Here is a 15,774-nt window from a genome sequence, read left to right as displayed (position 1 = left end):
ATCCAACCCCCGAGTAGCAAGCTAGAGCCCCCTCTGCTGTCCAACCTCCAGGGGTGGTGTGTGGCTTCTGCAGCTCCCCATTTTGTCACAGATATTTATAGTAAAAGTCATGGACACAAAGCCCATGACCATGACTTTTACTATAAATATCCATGACAAAAATCTTAGCCTTACCTATGATATCTATGCACAGTCCAGATCCCAGCTTCATGGAAATTTCTACGCTGCTGAGGGTCACAGTAATTCCCTAATGTCGTTAATGATGGGTTCATTCACCTCCATCATATTTTAACCATATGCCTGCTTTATTCTTCAGCCCTGTAGAACTTCAAAATGTAGTGTGGGGATTCCTGAATTGTGCTACACAACAGGGGGCTGCTGTGTTGCAAGTGATTACTCCAATGCAGTGAAATGCATGTTGGACCTTAAGCTTGGTTGCTGTAGAGCCAAACTATCTCAAGCTGGTTTTACGATATGGCCTGAACTAAACATAGGTTTAATTAAATCAGTTAAAGATTAGTTAAAATGTGGGACCTATTTTTTTTGTAATACTTGAACTCACAGTCTTAACACCCTAAGGCCGTCTCTACACTAGTCAAAAACTTCGAAATGGCCATGCAAATGGCCATTTCCAAGTTTACTAATGAAGCGCTGAAATACATATTCAGCGCCTCATTAGCATGCAGGTGGCCGCGGCACTTCGAAATCGATGTGGCTCGCCACCACGTGGCTCTTCCAGATGGTGCTCCTTTTTGAAAGGACCTCACCTACTTCGAAGTCCCCTTATTCCCATCTGCAATGGCATTCATTTGCATGGCCATTTTGAAGTTTTTGACTAGTGTAGACATAGCCAGTAAGTGTTAAAAGAGGTGTAGTGGGTTTGGAATAAAGATCCAAACCAAGATCTGAGTGCTGCAGATCAAGACATCTTTTACTTGTAGCATGCACATTAGCTTGGCAAACCATATTATATCTGGGTTTAGTAGCATTCAGACTGATTAAACATGGATGTTAAAGCAATGACAAGCTGTTGTAGATGGGGTTTTGGAGTACAAACTCATTAAAAAAATTTTTTTTCCAGAAAAATACACATCCAGCTTGCAAAGAGAAACTGTTAGAGCCTGCCAGCAACTGCCACTTTTAAATTTATTTTTTGCTAGCACGGGAAAGACCCCAGTATAATTACAGCACTTATTTCTTTGCCTGGAGACCTAGAAATTATAAATGACCACACTAAAATTTAATTCATAAAAATGAATTCTTATTTCAAGATAGATGCATCATTATAAAATAGACGTTTCTAAAGTTTCAAATTAGGGGAACCTGTTACGAAAAGTTTTAGCAATCCTGATCTTCAAAAGTAATAACTATTTCCTGATAGTGTGACACAAAATACAAGATAAGTTGGGGGTAAAGTACAGTAGAGAACTTCACTCTACAGAAAGCCAGCAGGCAGGGGGGGAGAAAATGATAGTTAATAGTTACTGGAAAACTTTTAGTGACTAGCAAAATCTTTAGCAAGACTAATTAATACTTAATTATTCCAGAAGCCTAGCAAAGTTCAGACCAAACAAACCAAAGGCTTTCTTTAGAAGGGCTGATAAGACTCAACTGTTCACACAGAAAGATGCGAGGTTGTAAAACCTGAGTAGCAATCTGGGAAGGAGTTAGAGCTCTTCAGATAGCACCGCCATGCTTTTGCACTAGGGTAAAATACACACTTGCAAACCAAGGTCGGTGCACGAACATTTTCTCTGGGGGAAGCGAGCTGCTCAAAACAGAATCTCTCTGTTTTCAACCATTTCAAGAACTCCTAAGGCCACAGGAGCAAAGCAGAGAAAAGGTTATTTTAGTTCTCACTGTGTTACCTCTCCCGCTCTCTTACTGAGTGAGGTCAGGCTGAGCAGCGCTCGATGCCCTGTTTTAAAATGCACATTATGGAAGGCCACACAGATATAAGCCACACGGATGTGATTTCAAAAACAAGAGTCCTACCTAGTAATGAGCATTACGACTGCCAAAGAACTAATAAAGCATGTTTGCTATGCATAGCTTGTTCAAGGAGTAGACAATTCCGTGCACCCCAGAACATTATTCTGCATGTCAAGTGGTTTTTCCTCCATGTATCTCAGATTGCTTTATAAACATTAGTTCCTTACACAATACCTCTGTGAAGTAGGAAAACAATAAGTTCATTTCAGAGACTATTTTACTGCCACTTGACTTTCACAGTTAGGCAGTGCATTTACAATGAAGAACAATCCCAAATTGGCAGGGAGATGAGACTACTGGATCTCGCCTGCCTCTGACTTTAATGATTCCCATTCCTCGCCACCTTGATTATTCTTGAGTACAGTGCAGTAAAATTGAGCCTGACGTAAACCCACTGGACAAAGAGAAACCCACTTTGATGAATCCAGTAACGACCAATTTGCTGTGTAATAAACTGAACAACTCACCATCCACTCTGGCATGTGGAAAGCAGAGGTGCCAGCGCTGCTGTCCCACTTCTCCATAGCGGAAACTTTTCAAGTCTGTCGTCTAGCAAAGGGAATTGCTACCAGGACGTGCCAAACACGACACGCACGGTGTGCACACGCAGCCACCCTCAAGAGCCAAGCTCCTTGCTTTTCAGGAGTCCACAAGAGGTTTCAGCTGCTGTACCCCTTCCAGCACAGGCCTTTTATTCAAATCAACTTCCTTAGTCAAGTGCTCAGACAGAGGACAGGCAGTTCCAATGCCTCGTTTCCGTTTGAAACCTTGGGCCAGATGACACTCTCACACCCAGCTTCTGTTGTGGCTACTTCATGCTTTCAGCTAGGCACTGTGAAGTACAAGCAAGGAACCCCTCTATCTACTGACTTTTAGCTCAAGTTGAGTGCAGAGTGCATACTTGGCAACCTTGGTGTTGTGTGTGTGAAACACCGATCAGCAGCCTGTCTACGCCCCTAAGAATGCGTCACTGAAAATGCTGATACTATAATCAATAAGGATCAAGGTCACGAACTTACTCCTATTTTTAGAGTTACTTGTCGCATGGTATTGTAAATATGTCTCCTTGAATGTAACTAGCTACTTGATAGTATTAAAAGTTCATATAACTCCGAACAAAATAGCATACGAGTGCCTCCAGCTGCTAAAAATGTACTCCTGGCAAACTACCAAAACACTGTCTTTAAAATTAACCTTTAAGTGCCACATTTTTGTGCAGAACTCAGTAACTCTCGTTTTTAAACAACATATGAATTGATCAGACTCAAAGGAAAACAATGGAGTGTATCTACTTGTCCACAGCTCCCTCTGCTGGGCAGCATGTGCACCTTCATTCTTTGTAACTAGTTGGAAAAAAAAAAAAAAGATATAAACCCATAGTTGAACTGAAGGATTAATAAATTCTCTCATATTCAGAAAAGTTATAGGTCCTGATGTTTGTTGACACCATATTGAACTCACTCAGTTTATAAATAAAATTAAGATTTTGTGAACTTCTAATGCTGCACAGTTAGCACGGGGGTTCGAATTTGAGTCTTGTGTGTTCACTCACTACCAACATTAAAGATTCTGCCTCCAGAATTTAGTGCAGAATCTATCCTCATTGCATAAGCCAGAAAAGAATCCAGCTCATTATACTGTGGTTGCATCAGTTTTGAAGCACTAGCGGGAGTGAAAAGAGAAATTTTCAGCACTGTGGTCTGGAGAGCCATGTCTGACTACGCACTAAGCCGATCTGTTGGAATAAGGTGTCAGACAGCAGTGCATTAACACTTTACTGACTATTGGTTTTTTACAAAAGAGAATTTTCTTATCAAAATGGCAGTCTGGCTCAACTAGCTATTTTTCTTACACAAGCCAGCTTCTCAGTTATAAGCTGAAAACTCTCCCTAAAAGAAACAGATGCCCCTGAATATTTCCATGCTATTCCTATTCAGAGATATTTATTTCTGTAAACCCTCAAAAAGGAGGTTTGAAGTTATGGTGGCTGACTTTTTCCTCATCACTGAATTTTTGAAAAATTTCCTAAAGATGTTGTTGTTTTGCTTTGGGCATATTATCTCCAAAATGGCTCAGCCTACACACTTACAAATGTGTTTTGGCATTGCTGAGAAATGTCTTTCAGTATTTGAACACTTTTTAGTATTCCAACAACATATTCTGTAACAGACCTAAACAGACCAATGTTGAAGTTGGATGTGTGCTGTAAATTGGTGGTGGTCATGCTAGTAAGTGATTATATGGCAGTAGAAACCTGACTGGATCTCTTTCATTGTTCATATAGCATTTAATACGGATTTTTTATTTCGTACGTGTAGAATTTTTGCAAAGAAAGTAATCACAGGGGGAGTGTCCTCTTGACTCCACTGAACTGCATTCAGTTTACCCATTATAAGAAAAGTGTTTTTGTTTGGATATAATACTTTAAGTCAACTCCACAGCATTCTGGCTCTTCTCTTTCTCCAACATATAGCCAGCTTATTCATTTCTCTCTCTCTCTCTACCCCATTCTTACTTCATCAGGTATTTGGCTTCTGACATTGTCGTTCTTTCCAGAAAGTCTTGCAACAATGAATTCTGGATTGAAAAACTCATCTAATTGCCTGGGACAGTGTCCTGTCATCTAAAGGTGAGCAAAGTGGCGTGCGGGCCCCTTGGAGCAGTGTGAAAGTTAATGGGGGGGGACACATCACAATCGGCTGCTGGGTCTCCGGCTCATCCATCTCACTAAAAATGTTGAAATCTGTTACTGTTTTTATGTATGTGTATCTGTGTAGTCACATATATATACCGATTAACAAAGTTTTACATTCTACAGACTTACGTTCTTACACGCACATGGGTTTTTTTTATATGAACAGAACAGAAATTTCCTCAGTCTGGATTACAGTAGACGGGTTGGAAGGGCCCCTGCTAATTGCAGGGATGAAAACAGGGGTCCAATGTAAAAAGTTTGCTCACTCCTGGATTGTAAGAGGCTTAGATTTCAAGGCCAGAAGCTCTGTTATCACGTAGTTTGAGTTTCTGTATAAACAGACCACAGATAATTCTTCAAAATAACTCGTACTTAATCGTTTTCCTGCCACTTTGCTGGCAGACCTCAGGTTTTGCTACACCATAGTCCCTTCTATTTTCTGCCTGTGGCACATAGTGTTCTGTCCCCTGTGGGCTGTGATACTTAGGTTTAATTTTGGTTGTTGGGTTTAGCGAGTAGGTTGGGTGCAGGGGGCGGGGGTGTCTTTAGTGACCTCTGATACTCAAAGAGTCAGATCAGATGGTCTGGTGGTTCCTTAAACTTCATCTTTTGGGAAAACATGCAAGTTTCTATGGCCCATCTCCCATCTTCAAGTTTAGTTGTGCGCTACAGCTACTTGTTACAATGGACATCAAACATATGTCAGTTGCTGTTACTTGTGAGCAACGATCTCTAACTCCAGAACCAGCTCCTGTGTGCTTCCCAGCACTAACCCAGGAAAAACCTGTCATCTCTCATGCTTCAGAGTGAGCTGGTCAAAAGAAGGAATACTCTATGATACTGAAAAAAATAATTCTTAAAAAAACATATATGCCAATAGGGTACTTAACCAGCCTATACCTGGTTAGTTGAAGTCTTCTAGTTATTAGCTTGCTAACAGATGGGGCTGTCTCCCTGACTACTTTGGCTATGTCTATACTACATCATAAAGTCGATTTCAAGGCAATTAGCTCTATTTTACAATGTCACTGTCTTCACTGTGAATGTCATTAGGTCGATTTAGAGAGCGCTAAGGTCAGTATTACACCCACAAAGCGAGTCGGCGTAGTGCCATGTTTTAATTTAAAAGGTCGGATTAATGCTAGTGTGGAAACAGCAATTATTTACATCAACTTCATTGGCCTCTAGAGGTGTCCCGTATGCATTCCATAATGTCCCATGGTTGTCCACTCTGGCCTCTTCCATCTCCCTTGCTCTCCAGGTGCTCAGGAAGCAGGTAACAGGAAGCCTGCACATTTGAATTTGGCACCTGGAAGCCTGGGGAATTGAAGTGTGCACCTGGGCCCATTTTAGATTCATTTCTTTATTTTCAGCACAGCGATCGCAGGTAGGTAGGTAGGTAGGCAGGCATCCTTCAGCCTATGTAGACTATGGATCACGCCCTTCGTAGTTCCATTTGGAATCATCATTTGCAGCGTCGACTGTGACTGTGAAGGCCCACACAAGAGTGACAGTCCTTGCTGCATCTGTTGCATGTGTAATGGGTGTCTGGCAGGTCCTTACTGTGCTTTGTGTGGGCTCGCTTCTCCTCTGCTAGCTGTCTGATCCTCATCTCACCATTTTGAAGGCCCTGGTATAGTTCCTGCCTCCATCTGCTGTGATCGTCTGCCAGCTCCTCTCAGATGTCCGGCTCAATGTCTACCTCCCTGAGGTCCCTCTTGCAAACACCTTTGTAGCACAATTGGGGGCGTCCGGGAGGTCTTTCGCCAGAGGCTAGCTCGCCACACAGGATGTCTTTTGGGATCCTTCCATCATTCATCCTGTGGACATGGCCAAGCCAGCGGAGCTGCCGCTGCCTGAGGAGGGTGTGAACGGTTGGGATTCCAGCTTGCTCAAGGATGGCGGTATTGGGCACTCTGTCCTTCCACAATATTCCAAGGATGCGCCTGAGGCAGTGCAAGTGGAAGACGTTCAGCCCCTTTTCCCGGCAGGCGTACAGGGTCCAAGACTTGCTGCCATAAAGGAGGGTGCTGAAGATGCAGGCTCTGTAGACTTGCATTTTACTGTGGGTGTACAACTTGATGTTATTCCACACTCTCTTGCTGAGTCTGGACAGAGTTGTGGCTGCTTTTCCGATCCTCCTGTTTAGCTCAATATCCAATGACAGGGTGTCAGTGATGGTGGACCCAAGGTAAACGAACTCGTGGACGACCTCTAACGTAGAGTTGTCAATGCTGATTGATGGAGGTTCAGCAACGTCCTGACCAAGTACGTTTGTCTTCTTTAGGCTGATGGAAAGCCCAAAGTCCTTATTTGCGCTATGGCAGCACTAAGCATGTCTTAGAACTTGCCTTTTACTTCTGGTGTGGCATACAGGGTTGGAGAATAACCACTGATCAGGTGGACAGGACCAGCGCAAGTTTGAAGTATGACCTGAGGGAGTCTTTCTGATCCGCTCATGACTAATTCCACCATTTGTAGAAGGGTGTTTCTGATGGCAAAGCCAACACCATGCTCCCTGGCTTCTTGGGCTTTACCCTGCCAGAAAAAGGTGTTTTCCTTTTCCTTTAGGGATCCCAAAGCTGCAAGTCGCGTCTCTTGCAGAGCAGCAATGTCAACTTGGAGCCTCTTTAGCTCCTCATTAATGACAGCGGTCTTTCAGGTGTCACTGATGTCCTGAAGATCTTCAATCAAACTGGTCAGCATGGTCTGCACATTCCAGCAAGCAAGCTTAAAACTCTGATGGTTTCCTTTTCTTGTTGATTTTCTTATTGGTTTGTCTGGTGCTCAAATTTCAGTCACTTGTCAGGTTTGGGAACCTTAAGCCTCACGCACCCAGTGAGGCAGGTGAACTGTGGCGGGACAGTACCCTACTGGCTGGGGGCTGCCCAGCTTGAGGCAGGCGGTGACTGTCCGGTGAGATGCGAGGATCTCTCCCACCGTCGAAGGCAACCCCTGGCGCTCATTCTTCATGCCAATCGAGTAAGAGCTTATAACCGGTATCTGTTACCTCCCATGTTGATTCACCGCTGTTAAGCGATGATGGAGTACCTCTCCAGGTGCGAGCCTGGGCAATTTTTTTTTTTGGGACCCTGGGCTGCCCAGATACCAGTGTCCCCCTCTCGGCTTTACTGATATAGTCCAAAGGAGAGGATAACCTCTATGTCTGGTACCAGCTCAGCTGCAGGAATTGCTGGGTCAATGCCAGATGTTGGCACAGAGCCGCCTTAGGACTCCCCTTCGGATTTTCTGTCAGGGTTTACACCCTAGCCTTTCTCCTTCCCAGGATAACCCACAAGGCAGTGGGGTATGGAGAATGTGGGTAACGATCTCACTACCTCTTGCAACTCCCTGGCACCACATGTCCCCATAGCTCCCCATGGCCTGACGACCTCCTCACCTCGCCCCCTTGCCCCCCATCCATTCCCGTATCCCCCCCACCTCACCACATTGCCCCCCATCAGCTCTCATTGCCCCCAGGTCCCCCCTCCCCCGGCCTCTCTGCACCCGGCCGCGCACTGCTGCAGCCCCACATGTGCAGCGATCACATCTCCTCATGGAAAAAGTAGTCCCTACATGGGGTGGTGGCTTCTACCCTGCGCAGGCAATAGCAGGAGAGGTTGAGGTATTTTTTCAGTGCTGGTGGTGGCTAGGCTGGAGGGGTCACACTTGTACAAGAGGCTGAAAAACTTCTGCGGTTCATGTTTGTATTGGGGTAACACCTCTTCCCTCACAGGCACCATGCAGTCGGGATCTATCCCCAACCCAACCCACTTCAAGTGGCTAGGCCCCAACCCAATAAAAGCTCATGCCTGCGGTGCAGTGCAGACTATGCTCCCAGACAGAACCATGTCCTGCCTTGTGTGCAGAGAAGGTTCCAAAGGCGGGAAAGATTTTTCGGGGCCTGGAGGTCACTGGGGGAAGTCTCCCCCACCCCCCAGCAAAGATTTGGGGCAGCTGACTGCATTGTTATGTCTTTGGTGGGGCAGCACACACCAGGCGGCCAGCAGAAAGCCAAGGAGGGGACCCTGTCAACAGGTCCCTCAACTATACCCCGCTGCCAGAGAAAGCCCCTGAAGGGAACATCTCAATTGGTCCCTCAACTACACCCTGACCCTGAGTGCATGTGAGAGGGCCAGACCCCACACTCAAATGATATTCGGGGCTGGCCTCCCTGCCAGAGAAAGCCTCTGAAGGGACCATCTCAACTGGCCCTTCAACTACAACCTCACCGCTGACTGTCCTTCAGGGTGCTGGCCCTGCACTCCATGATACTCGGGGCTGGCCTCCCCACCAGAGAAAGACTCTGAAGGGGCCTGTCCCCTGAAGGGACCATGTCAACTGGTCCCTTGGCTTCCACCCCACACCCTGTAGCGTGAACCATGGTACCAAAGCAAGCTTTGGAAATTGGGCTCCATTTCAAGAAAGCACTTTTTGTTTTAAAAAACAAGAGGTCCTGGGGCACCTTATAGACTAACAGATACTTTGGAGCACAAGCTTTTGTGGGCAAAGACCCAGCTTATGTTCCAAAATATCTGCTAGCCTATAAGGTGCCACAGGACAACTTCTTGTCTTTAAAGATACACATTGACTGGGCTACCTCTCTGATTTTTGTTTTCAGTGAACTGAATTGTTTCCATTATTATTTGTCCAATGTGTCATACCACACATACTGTGCTTTCAAGGTGGTGGTGGGGGGGGAGTGGCTGAGGGACCAGCTGAGCAGGCACAGTCACCTGGGAGATCCCAAAGCACAGTCATTCTGGCACGTGGATATGACAGTCCCCTGCCTGGCGCACTAGTTGGCTGATCAGGCAGAAGTCGTACCTAAAGGGAATAATAATAACGTGAAGATGTTCTTTCAACAGGGGAAAAGCAGCAGAGCAACCAGTTTACATGGTTCAGTCACCTTCTGAAGTTTTTTTTTGTTTTCTTCCGCCTGGGATTCCCTACTTTTCCTTCTTATTCAAAAATGGCCCTTTGCTTTACACAGGAGTGAAATGAGGACAATGCAATGTGGGTAGATGACATCACATACCCACAACCACTGTTGGCGCATTTTTTCCCCCATACTGCATCAGCGAAAAAACCCAGAATGCTACTGGGCTGAGGAAACTGCGGGACTCTCTCATATCCAGCAGCCCTGGGGCCAGGATGTTGCCAGACAGTCAAACATTCTGGATACTAGCGAGGTATACCTTGCAATGCATAACACTAAAGAAAACAAGATCAGATATTAAGAAACAAACAAAAATGTATGCAGAGTACTTTATTTACCAAAAATAGTAGTAGTGTATATTGTAAACTTATGCTGTATTTTCTGCATTTATTTGTATTAACTTTCATTATACTGTACTTATGGAAAACATCACTAAAATTTACTTTTGGTTAAAACGCCAGTAATTTGAGAGTTCCAGATGACAGAATGCCAGAAATGAAAGTTTACTGTACATTGCTTCCTATATTCTTATTTTAGCCTCGGAAAAGCATCTCATGTAAAGAAAAGGCAGATTATAAACCTCTAAATTAAAAAAAAATTACACCCTGAAGTCTACAAAAAATGAACTGAGCTTAGTCCTGGTCCTACTAGCACATATCATAAATGGCAACCACAAAACAGTTACCACCTTAGGCAGACTGAACAGGCAGTTCACTATGCCGGTAAAACTCCTACTGCCAACAAGGAGAGAATTTTACCTCTTTAATAAGTATCAGAGAGGTTAGTCTGTATCTCAAGAACAAGAAGCCCTGTGGCACTTTATAAACTAACAGATATTTTGGAGCATATGCTTTCGTGGACAAAGACCCACTTCATCAGATGCATGGGGGGGTGTGGTTTCAGAGGAGTATTTAAAGAGGGGAGCCCCAGTAAAAGGGAGGGCCAGAGCTGACAAGGTCTATTCAGTCAGGGTGGAAACGGCCCATTATCAGATCTGGCTTGTCTTCTCCTCTCTTGATGTATACTGCTGATAATTTCCACCCTGACTGAATACACCCTGTTAGCTCTGGCCTTCCCTTTTACTGGGACCCCCCTCTTTAAATACTCCTCTGAAATGCCCCCCGCCCAACTCATGCATCTGCCAAAGCGGGGCTTTGCCCACGAAAGCTTATGCTCCAAAATATCTGTTAGTCTATAAGGAGCCGCAGGACTTCTTGTTACCTCTTTAATGTACTTCATGGGCCCACAGAGTAAAAAGAAGAGAATGAGTGGAATGCTCCATGCTCCTCTTGCCCTAGGTTAAGGATAAGCAATGAGGGAAAGGCATTAAAAAGAAACTTGCCTTGCCCTGGCACTCCAGTATCTCGGACTCAACACCTTTCATGAGCAAAAGGGGTGAAATTCACTCCTGTGCAGGGGGCTTCAACAAGCACCAAAGGCACAAGAAACTTCACTTTATCATTCTGACCATCACAAAGATGCGGGACCTCGGTGAAGTGAGCGTTAGACAAGTAGGACAGCTGAAAGCTCTAAAATATTTGGCAAACAAAATTTAAACAGAGAAGTAAAACACTCGCTGAGACTGTAACCCAAGGACATGCTTTCACCTACTAGTGACAAGCTTGAGAGAGGAGATGAAAAGTGGTTCCAAAGCGTTATGTAAACAGCACTTTAGAGCCTGCTAAAAGCTTCCCCTGAAATCATAAGGCAAGGCACTGACTGAAAAACTAGAAGCATTAAGAGGTCTCTGCTGGAGCTCACAGAAATGCTGGGCTCTACAGAAAAACAGATCCAATCGCTGTTGAAAACTTGAATAAAACTTAGACACAGAGTCTCTTCAACAGAGCACCCAAACAAAACAAGCCCCAGACAGGGAGCCGTGCTAGTCCATATACTATCAAAACAAAAAAGCAGTCAAGTAGCACTTTAAAGACTAACAAAATAATTTATTAGGTGAGCTTTGGTGGGACAGACCCACTTCTTCAGATGACAGCCATACCAGAACAGACTCAATATTTTGCACACCTGGCTTAATCTAATTCTTGACCTGCCCCTCCCACCCCACTACTCTCTGATTTGCTCACCTTGATCAATTTTTTTCTGATTTATCCACCTTGATTACTGTTTTTGGTTCTCTGTGCCTTAAATATTGAGTCTGTTCTGGTATGGCTATGGTCTGAAGAAGTGGGTCTGTCCCACCAAAGCTCACCTAATAAATTATTTTGTTAGTCTTTAAAGTGCTACTTGACTGCTTTTTGTTTTAAAACAAGCCCTAGCAATTGATGTTTGGCTATTAAACAAAAGAAGGAAGTTTAAATTTGAGAAGACAGCAGTGAAAACTCCTCATGGACACTAGGTGGGGCTGAGAGCGTGGAGAACAAGCAGCATGACTTTCTTATGTAATATGTTCAACATGATAGTTGCAAAATAACTTCCAATCTACATCTCTCTGGGGGAATGCTAAAAAGATCAACAACAACAGGAATAATAATATGCTTAGAGCCTAGGGAAGGATACTTAAAATTCTCAATGAACAGAATGCCCTACCACCTGCTTGAGCAAGGTATCTCCTGTTAAAGGGACAAGAACGCTATTACACATTTAGTTTGAAATAAATACTTTTAGTGGCTGTCAACTAATGGCAATCCATGTCCATGCCAACCTCTCTGGAACATTCTGGGTGAGGCTTAGCTCAAGAGAGCAACTTTCTTGAGGTGGGAAGCATGAATTGCAGCACTTTTCACAGAGTTCCACTTGAGGTGATGCTGCTAATGATGAGTTCAAGGGTGTATGGAAAGACATGTCAATAACTAAAGTACTTAAAAGAAGTGCAGTGATTGCTTGAGAAAATGTGTGCACAAAAGCATACAAAATGGATTTTCTCTGTCTGCAGAGCCCTCTGCAGTTTATCCTTTGGAGCCAGAAGGCCCACCACTTAATACCATTGGGCTCAGCTCAAGGAAATTCCTTTCTCCCCATGTGAAAAACTTGCTCAACTAGATGAGCTGCCAAGCTAATGAACAATTACATTTGGAAAATTAATTCTATTGTAGCTGAGTAATGAATGAATAAATAAATAACTTTAAAAACAGCCTCTACTGAGCTCATCTGCAGTGCTTTTCATCAATAGATCTTCTAGCATTTTACATTAAAAAAATATCATTCCCATTTTACAGAGGGGAAAATTGAGGCACAGAAGGGTGATGTGATTTTAGCCACGATAGAGAGCCAGAATTAGAACCTGTGTCTCTTAAGCTCAGTCCATTCAACCTTGCAATGACTAAAATCCTAGGAAATGTACAAAAGAATTTCATATTATTTGGTTCCCTATATATTCACCTTAAACACTTCATGGAAATGAGTTTATAGACCAAGTCCAAAAGACCAATAAAAATCTAAGAGGTCTAGGTGTATGTCTCCTTTCCAAGGACGTACAGCACATCCTATATCTTGTAAACAACTAAAAGGCATTCAAACTCACCTTCCACCCATTCCAAACACAATCAAAACAGTTTCATAGACCAAAAGATAGGGATAGACACAGAAGCTCTCTCTAACTGGTATAATTAAAGCAGTATAATTGGATGCAGACACAGCAGTATAAAGTTGCTTATACTTGTGTAGTTTAATCCCATATGGGAAGGAGAATAAGCTATGCTGCTGAAGCTACACTGGTATAGACACTTTTATAATAATACATTCACATCTGCAATAGTTTTTGTATCACCCTAAGCATTTCAGCAAAAAATCCCAACCCCTCCCCCAAAATAGTTACACCAGTACAAAAATTGTGTAAACCAGAATCTATACACTTACTACACTTATGATTTTTCTACACTTGAGTTTTTTACCTGAGGTTAACTGATTGTCATTTAACTTACTTTGATGATAATTTTTCTGATTTGTCAACCTTGATTACTATTTTTGGTTTTCTGTGCCTTAAATATTGAGTCTGTGCTGGTATGGCTATGGTCTGAAGAAGTGGGTCTGTCCCACGAAAGCTCATCACCTAATAAGTTATTTTGTTAGTCTTTAAAGTGCTACTAGACTGCTTTTTTGTTTTGACATTTTGGGAGGCTGTGTCTGAACTTAGGCTAATCATAGAATCATAGAAGAGTAGGACTGGAAGGGACCTCGAGAGGCCATCGAGTCCAGCCCCCTGCCCTCATGGCAGGACCAAGCACTTTCTAGACCATCCCTGAAAGCCATCTATCTAACCTCTTCTTAAATATCTCCAGTGATGGAGATTCTACCACCTCCCTTGGCAATTCGTTCCAGTGTTTGATCACCCTGACAGTTAGGAACTTTTTCCTAATGTCCAACCTGAACCTCCCCTGCTGCAATTTAAGTCCATTGCCTCTTGTTCTATCCTCAGAGGCAAGGAAGAACAAGTTCCCTCCCTCTGCCTTATGACACCCTTTTAGATACCTGAAAACTGCTATCATGTCCCCCCTCAATCTTCTCTTTTCCAAACTAAACAAGCCCAATTCTTTCAGCCTTTCTTCATAGGTCATGTTCTCTAGACCTTTGATCATTCTCGTTGCTCTCCTCTGGACCCTCTCCAATTTCTCCACATCCTTCCTGAACTGAAGTGCCCAGAACCGGACACAATACTCCAGCTGAGGCCTAACCAGCGCAGAGTAGAGCGGGAGAATGACTTCTCATGTCTTGTTCACAACACACCTGTCAATGCATCCTAGAATCATGTTTGCTTTTTTTGCAACAGCATCACACTGTTGACTCATATTTAGCTTGTGGTCCACTATAACGCCTACATCCCTTTCTGCTGTACCCATTCCTAGGCAGTCCTTTCCCATTCTGTATGTGTGACACTGATTGTTCCTTCCTAAGTGGAGCACTTTGCATTTGTCCTTATTAAACTTCATCCTGTTTACCTCAGCCCATTTCTCCAGTTTATCCAGATCCTTTTGAATTATGAGCCTATCCTCCAAAGAAGTTGCAACCCCTCCCAGCTTGGTATCATCTGCAAACTTAATAAGTGTACTTTGTATGTCAATATCTAAATCGTTAATGAAGATATTGAACAGAACTGGTCCTAAAACAGACCCCTGCAGAACCCCACTAGTTATACTTTTCCAGCAGAATTGAAAACCATTAATAACTACTCTCTGGGTACGGTTATCCAGCCAGTTGTTCACCCACCTTATAGGAGCCTCATCTAAGTTGTATTTGCGTAGTTTATTGATAAGTATATTATGTGAGACCATGTCAAATGCTTTACTGAAGTCTAGGTATATCACATCCACCACTTCTCCCTTATCCACAAGGCTCGTTATTCTATCAAAGAAAGCTATTAGATTGGTTTGACATGATCTGTTTTTAACAAAACCATGCTGGATGTTTCCTGTCACCTTACCACCTTCCAACTGCTTGCAGATGATCTCTTTAATGACCTGCTCCATTATCTTTCCTGGCACAGAAGTTAAGCTGACTGGCCTGTAGTTTCCCGGGTTATTCTTCGTCCCCTTTTTATAAATGGGTACTATATTTGCCCTTTTCCAGTCTTCTGGAATCTCTCCCGTCTCCCATGATTTTCCAAAAATGATTAACAAAGGCTCAGATACCTCTTCTATCAGCTCCTTGAGGATTCTAAGAGCTGGGTTACACTAGAAAATTAGGCCAACCCCACCTTTGCTGCTCAGGATATGAAAAATGCACACCCCCGAGCAACATATTTAAGATGAGATAATTCCCTGAGCAGACAGCGCTAGGTTGATGGAAGTATTCTTCCACCAACTTAGGGCTTATCTACAATACAAATTAAAGTTAACCTAATTTATATTAACATACAACTGCTGGTGTAAATACATCGCTTGGGCACGTCTATGTTTTGTTCCTTGTGTCAATGGTGCACGTCCTCACCACGAGCACTTGCAGTGCCTTTCCCTGTCAGTGTGAGGCATTATGGGATGGCTTCTGAAAGCCAGCAACAGTTGATGAAAGCAAGCTAGGGCAAAGCAGTATTTATGTGGACACTAACTCCACTGAAAATGCTTCTGTGCACCTTCTGGACGTGGAGTTACATCAGTGTAGAGAATTTTAACGTAAACCTTTCATAGGTAGGTTGATGTAAGCTGCCTTGCGTCTGTGTAGGTTTGTAGAGCAGACCAGGGCTTAACTACTGCTT

General features: G+C 43.6%; 1 protein-coding gene across 2 annotated transcripts in view; it reads right to left on the bottom strand.

The window, feature by feature from the left end:
• Window positions 1-15,774, bottom strand: part of AHCYL2 (adenosylhomocysteinase like 2) — a 183,925-nt gene that overhangs the window by 60,779 nt on the left and 107,372 nt on the right. Inside the window, exon 1 of one of the 2 annotated variants that reach the window (XM_074975826.1) lies at window positions 2,460-2,612. The exons of the other annotated variant lie outside the window; for it this stretch is intronic. Within the exon in view, the coding sequence (XP_074831927.1) occupies window positions 2,460-2,516 (57 nt within the window). The 5' untranslated portion in view covers window positions 2,517-2,612. Of the gene's footprint in view, window positions 1-2,459; window positions 2,613-15,774 lie in introns of those variants that run through there. 2 annotated transcript variants of the gene reach the window in all.

Source organism: Carettochelys insculpta, chromosome 1 (assembly GCF_033958435.1).
Source record: "Carettochelys insculpta isolate YL-2023 chromosome 1, ASM3395843v1, whole genome shotgun sequence".
NCBI lineage: Eukaryota > Metazoa > Chordata > Testudines > Carettochelyidae > Carettochelys > Carettochelys insculpta.
The sequence above is the reverse complement of the archived record's forward strand: the minus strand, read 5'-3'. Positions and strand labels throughout refer to the sequence as shown.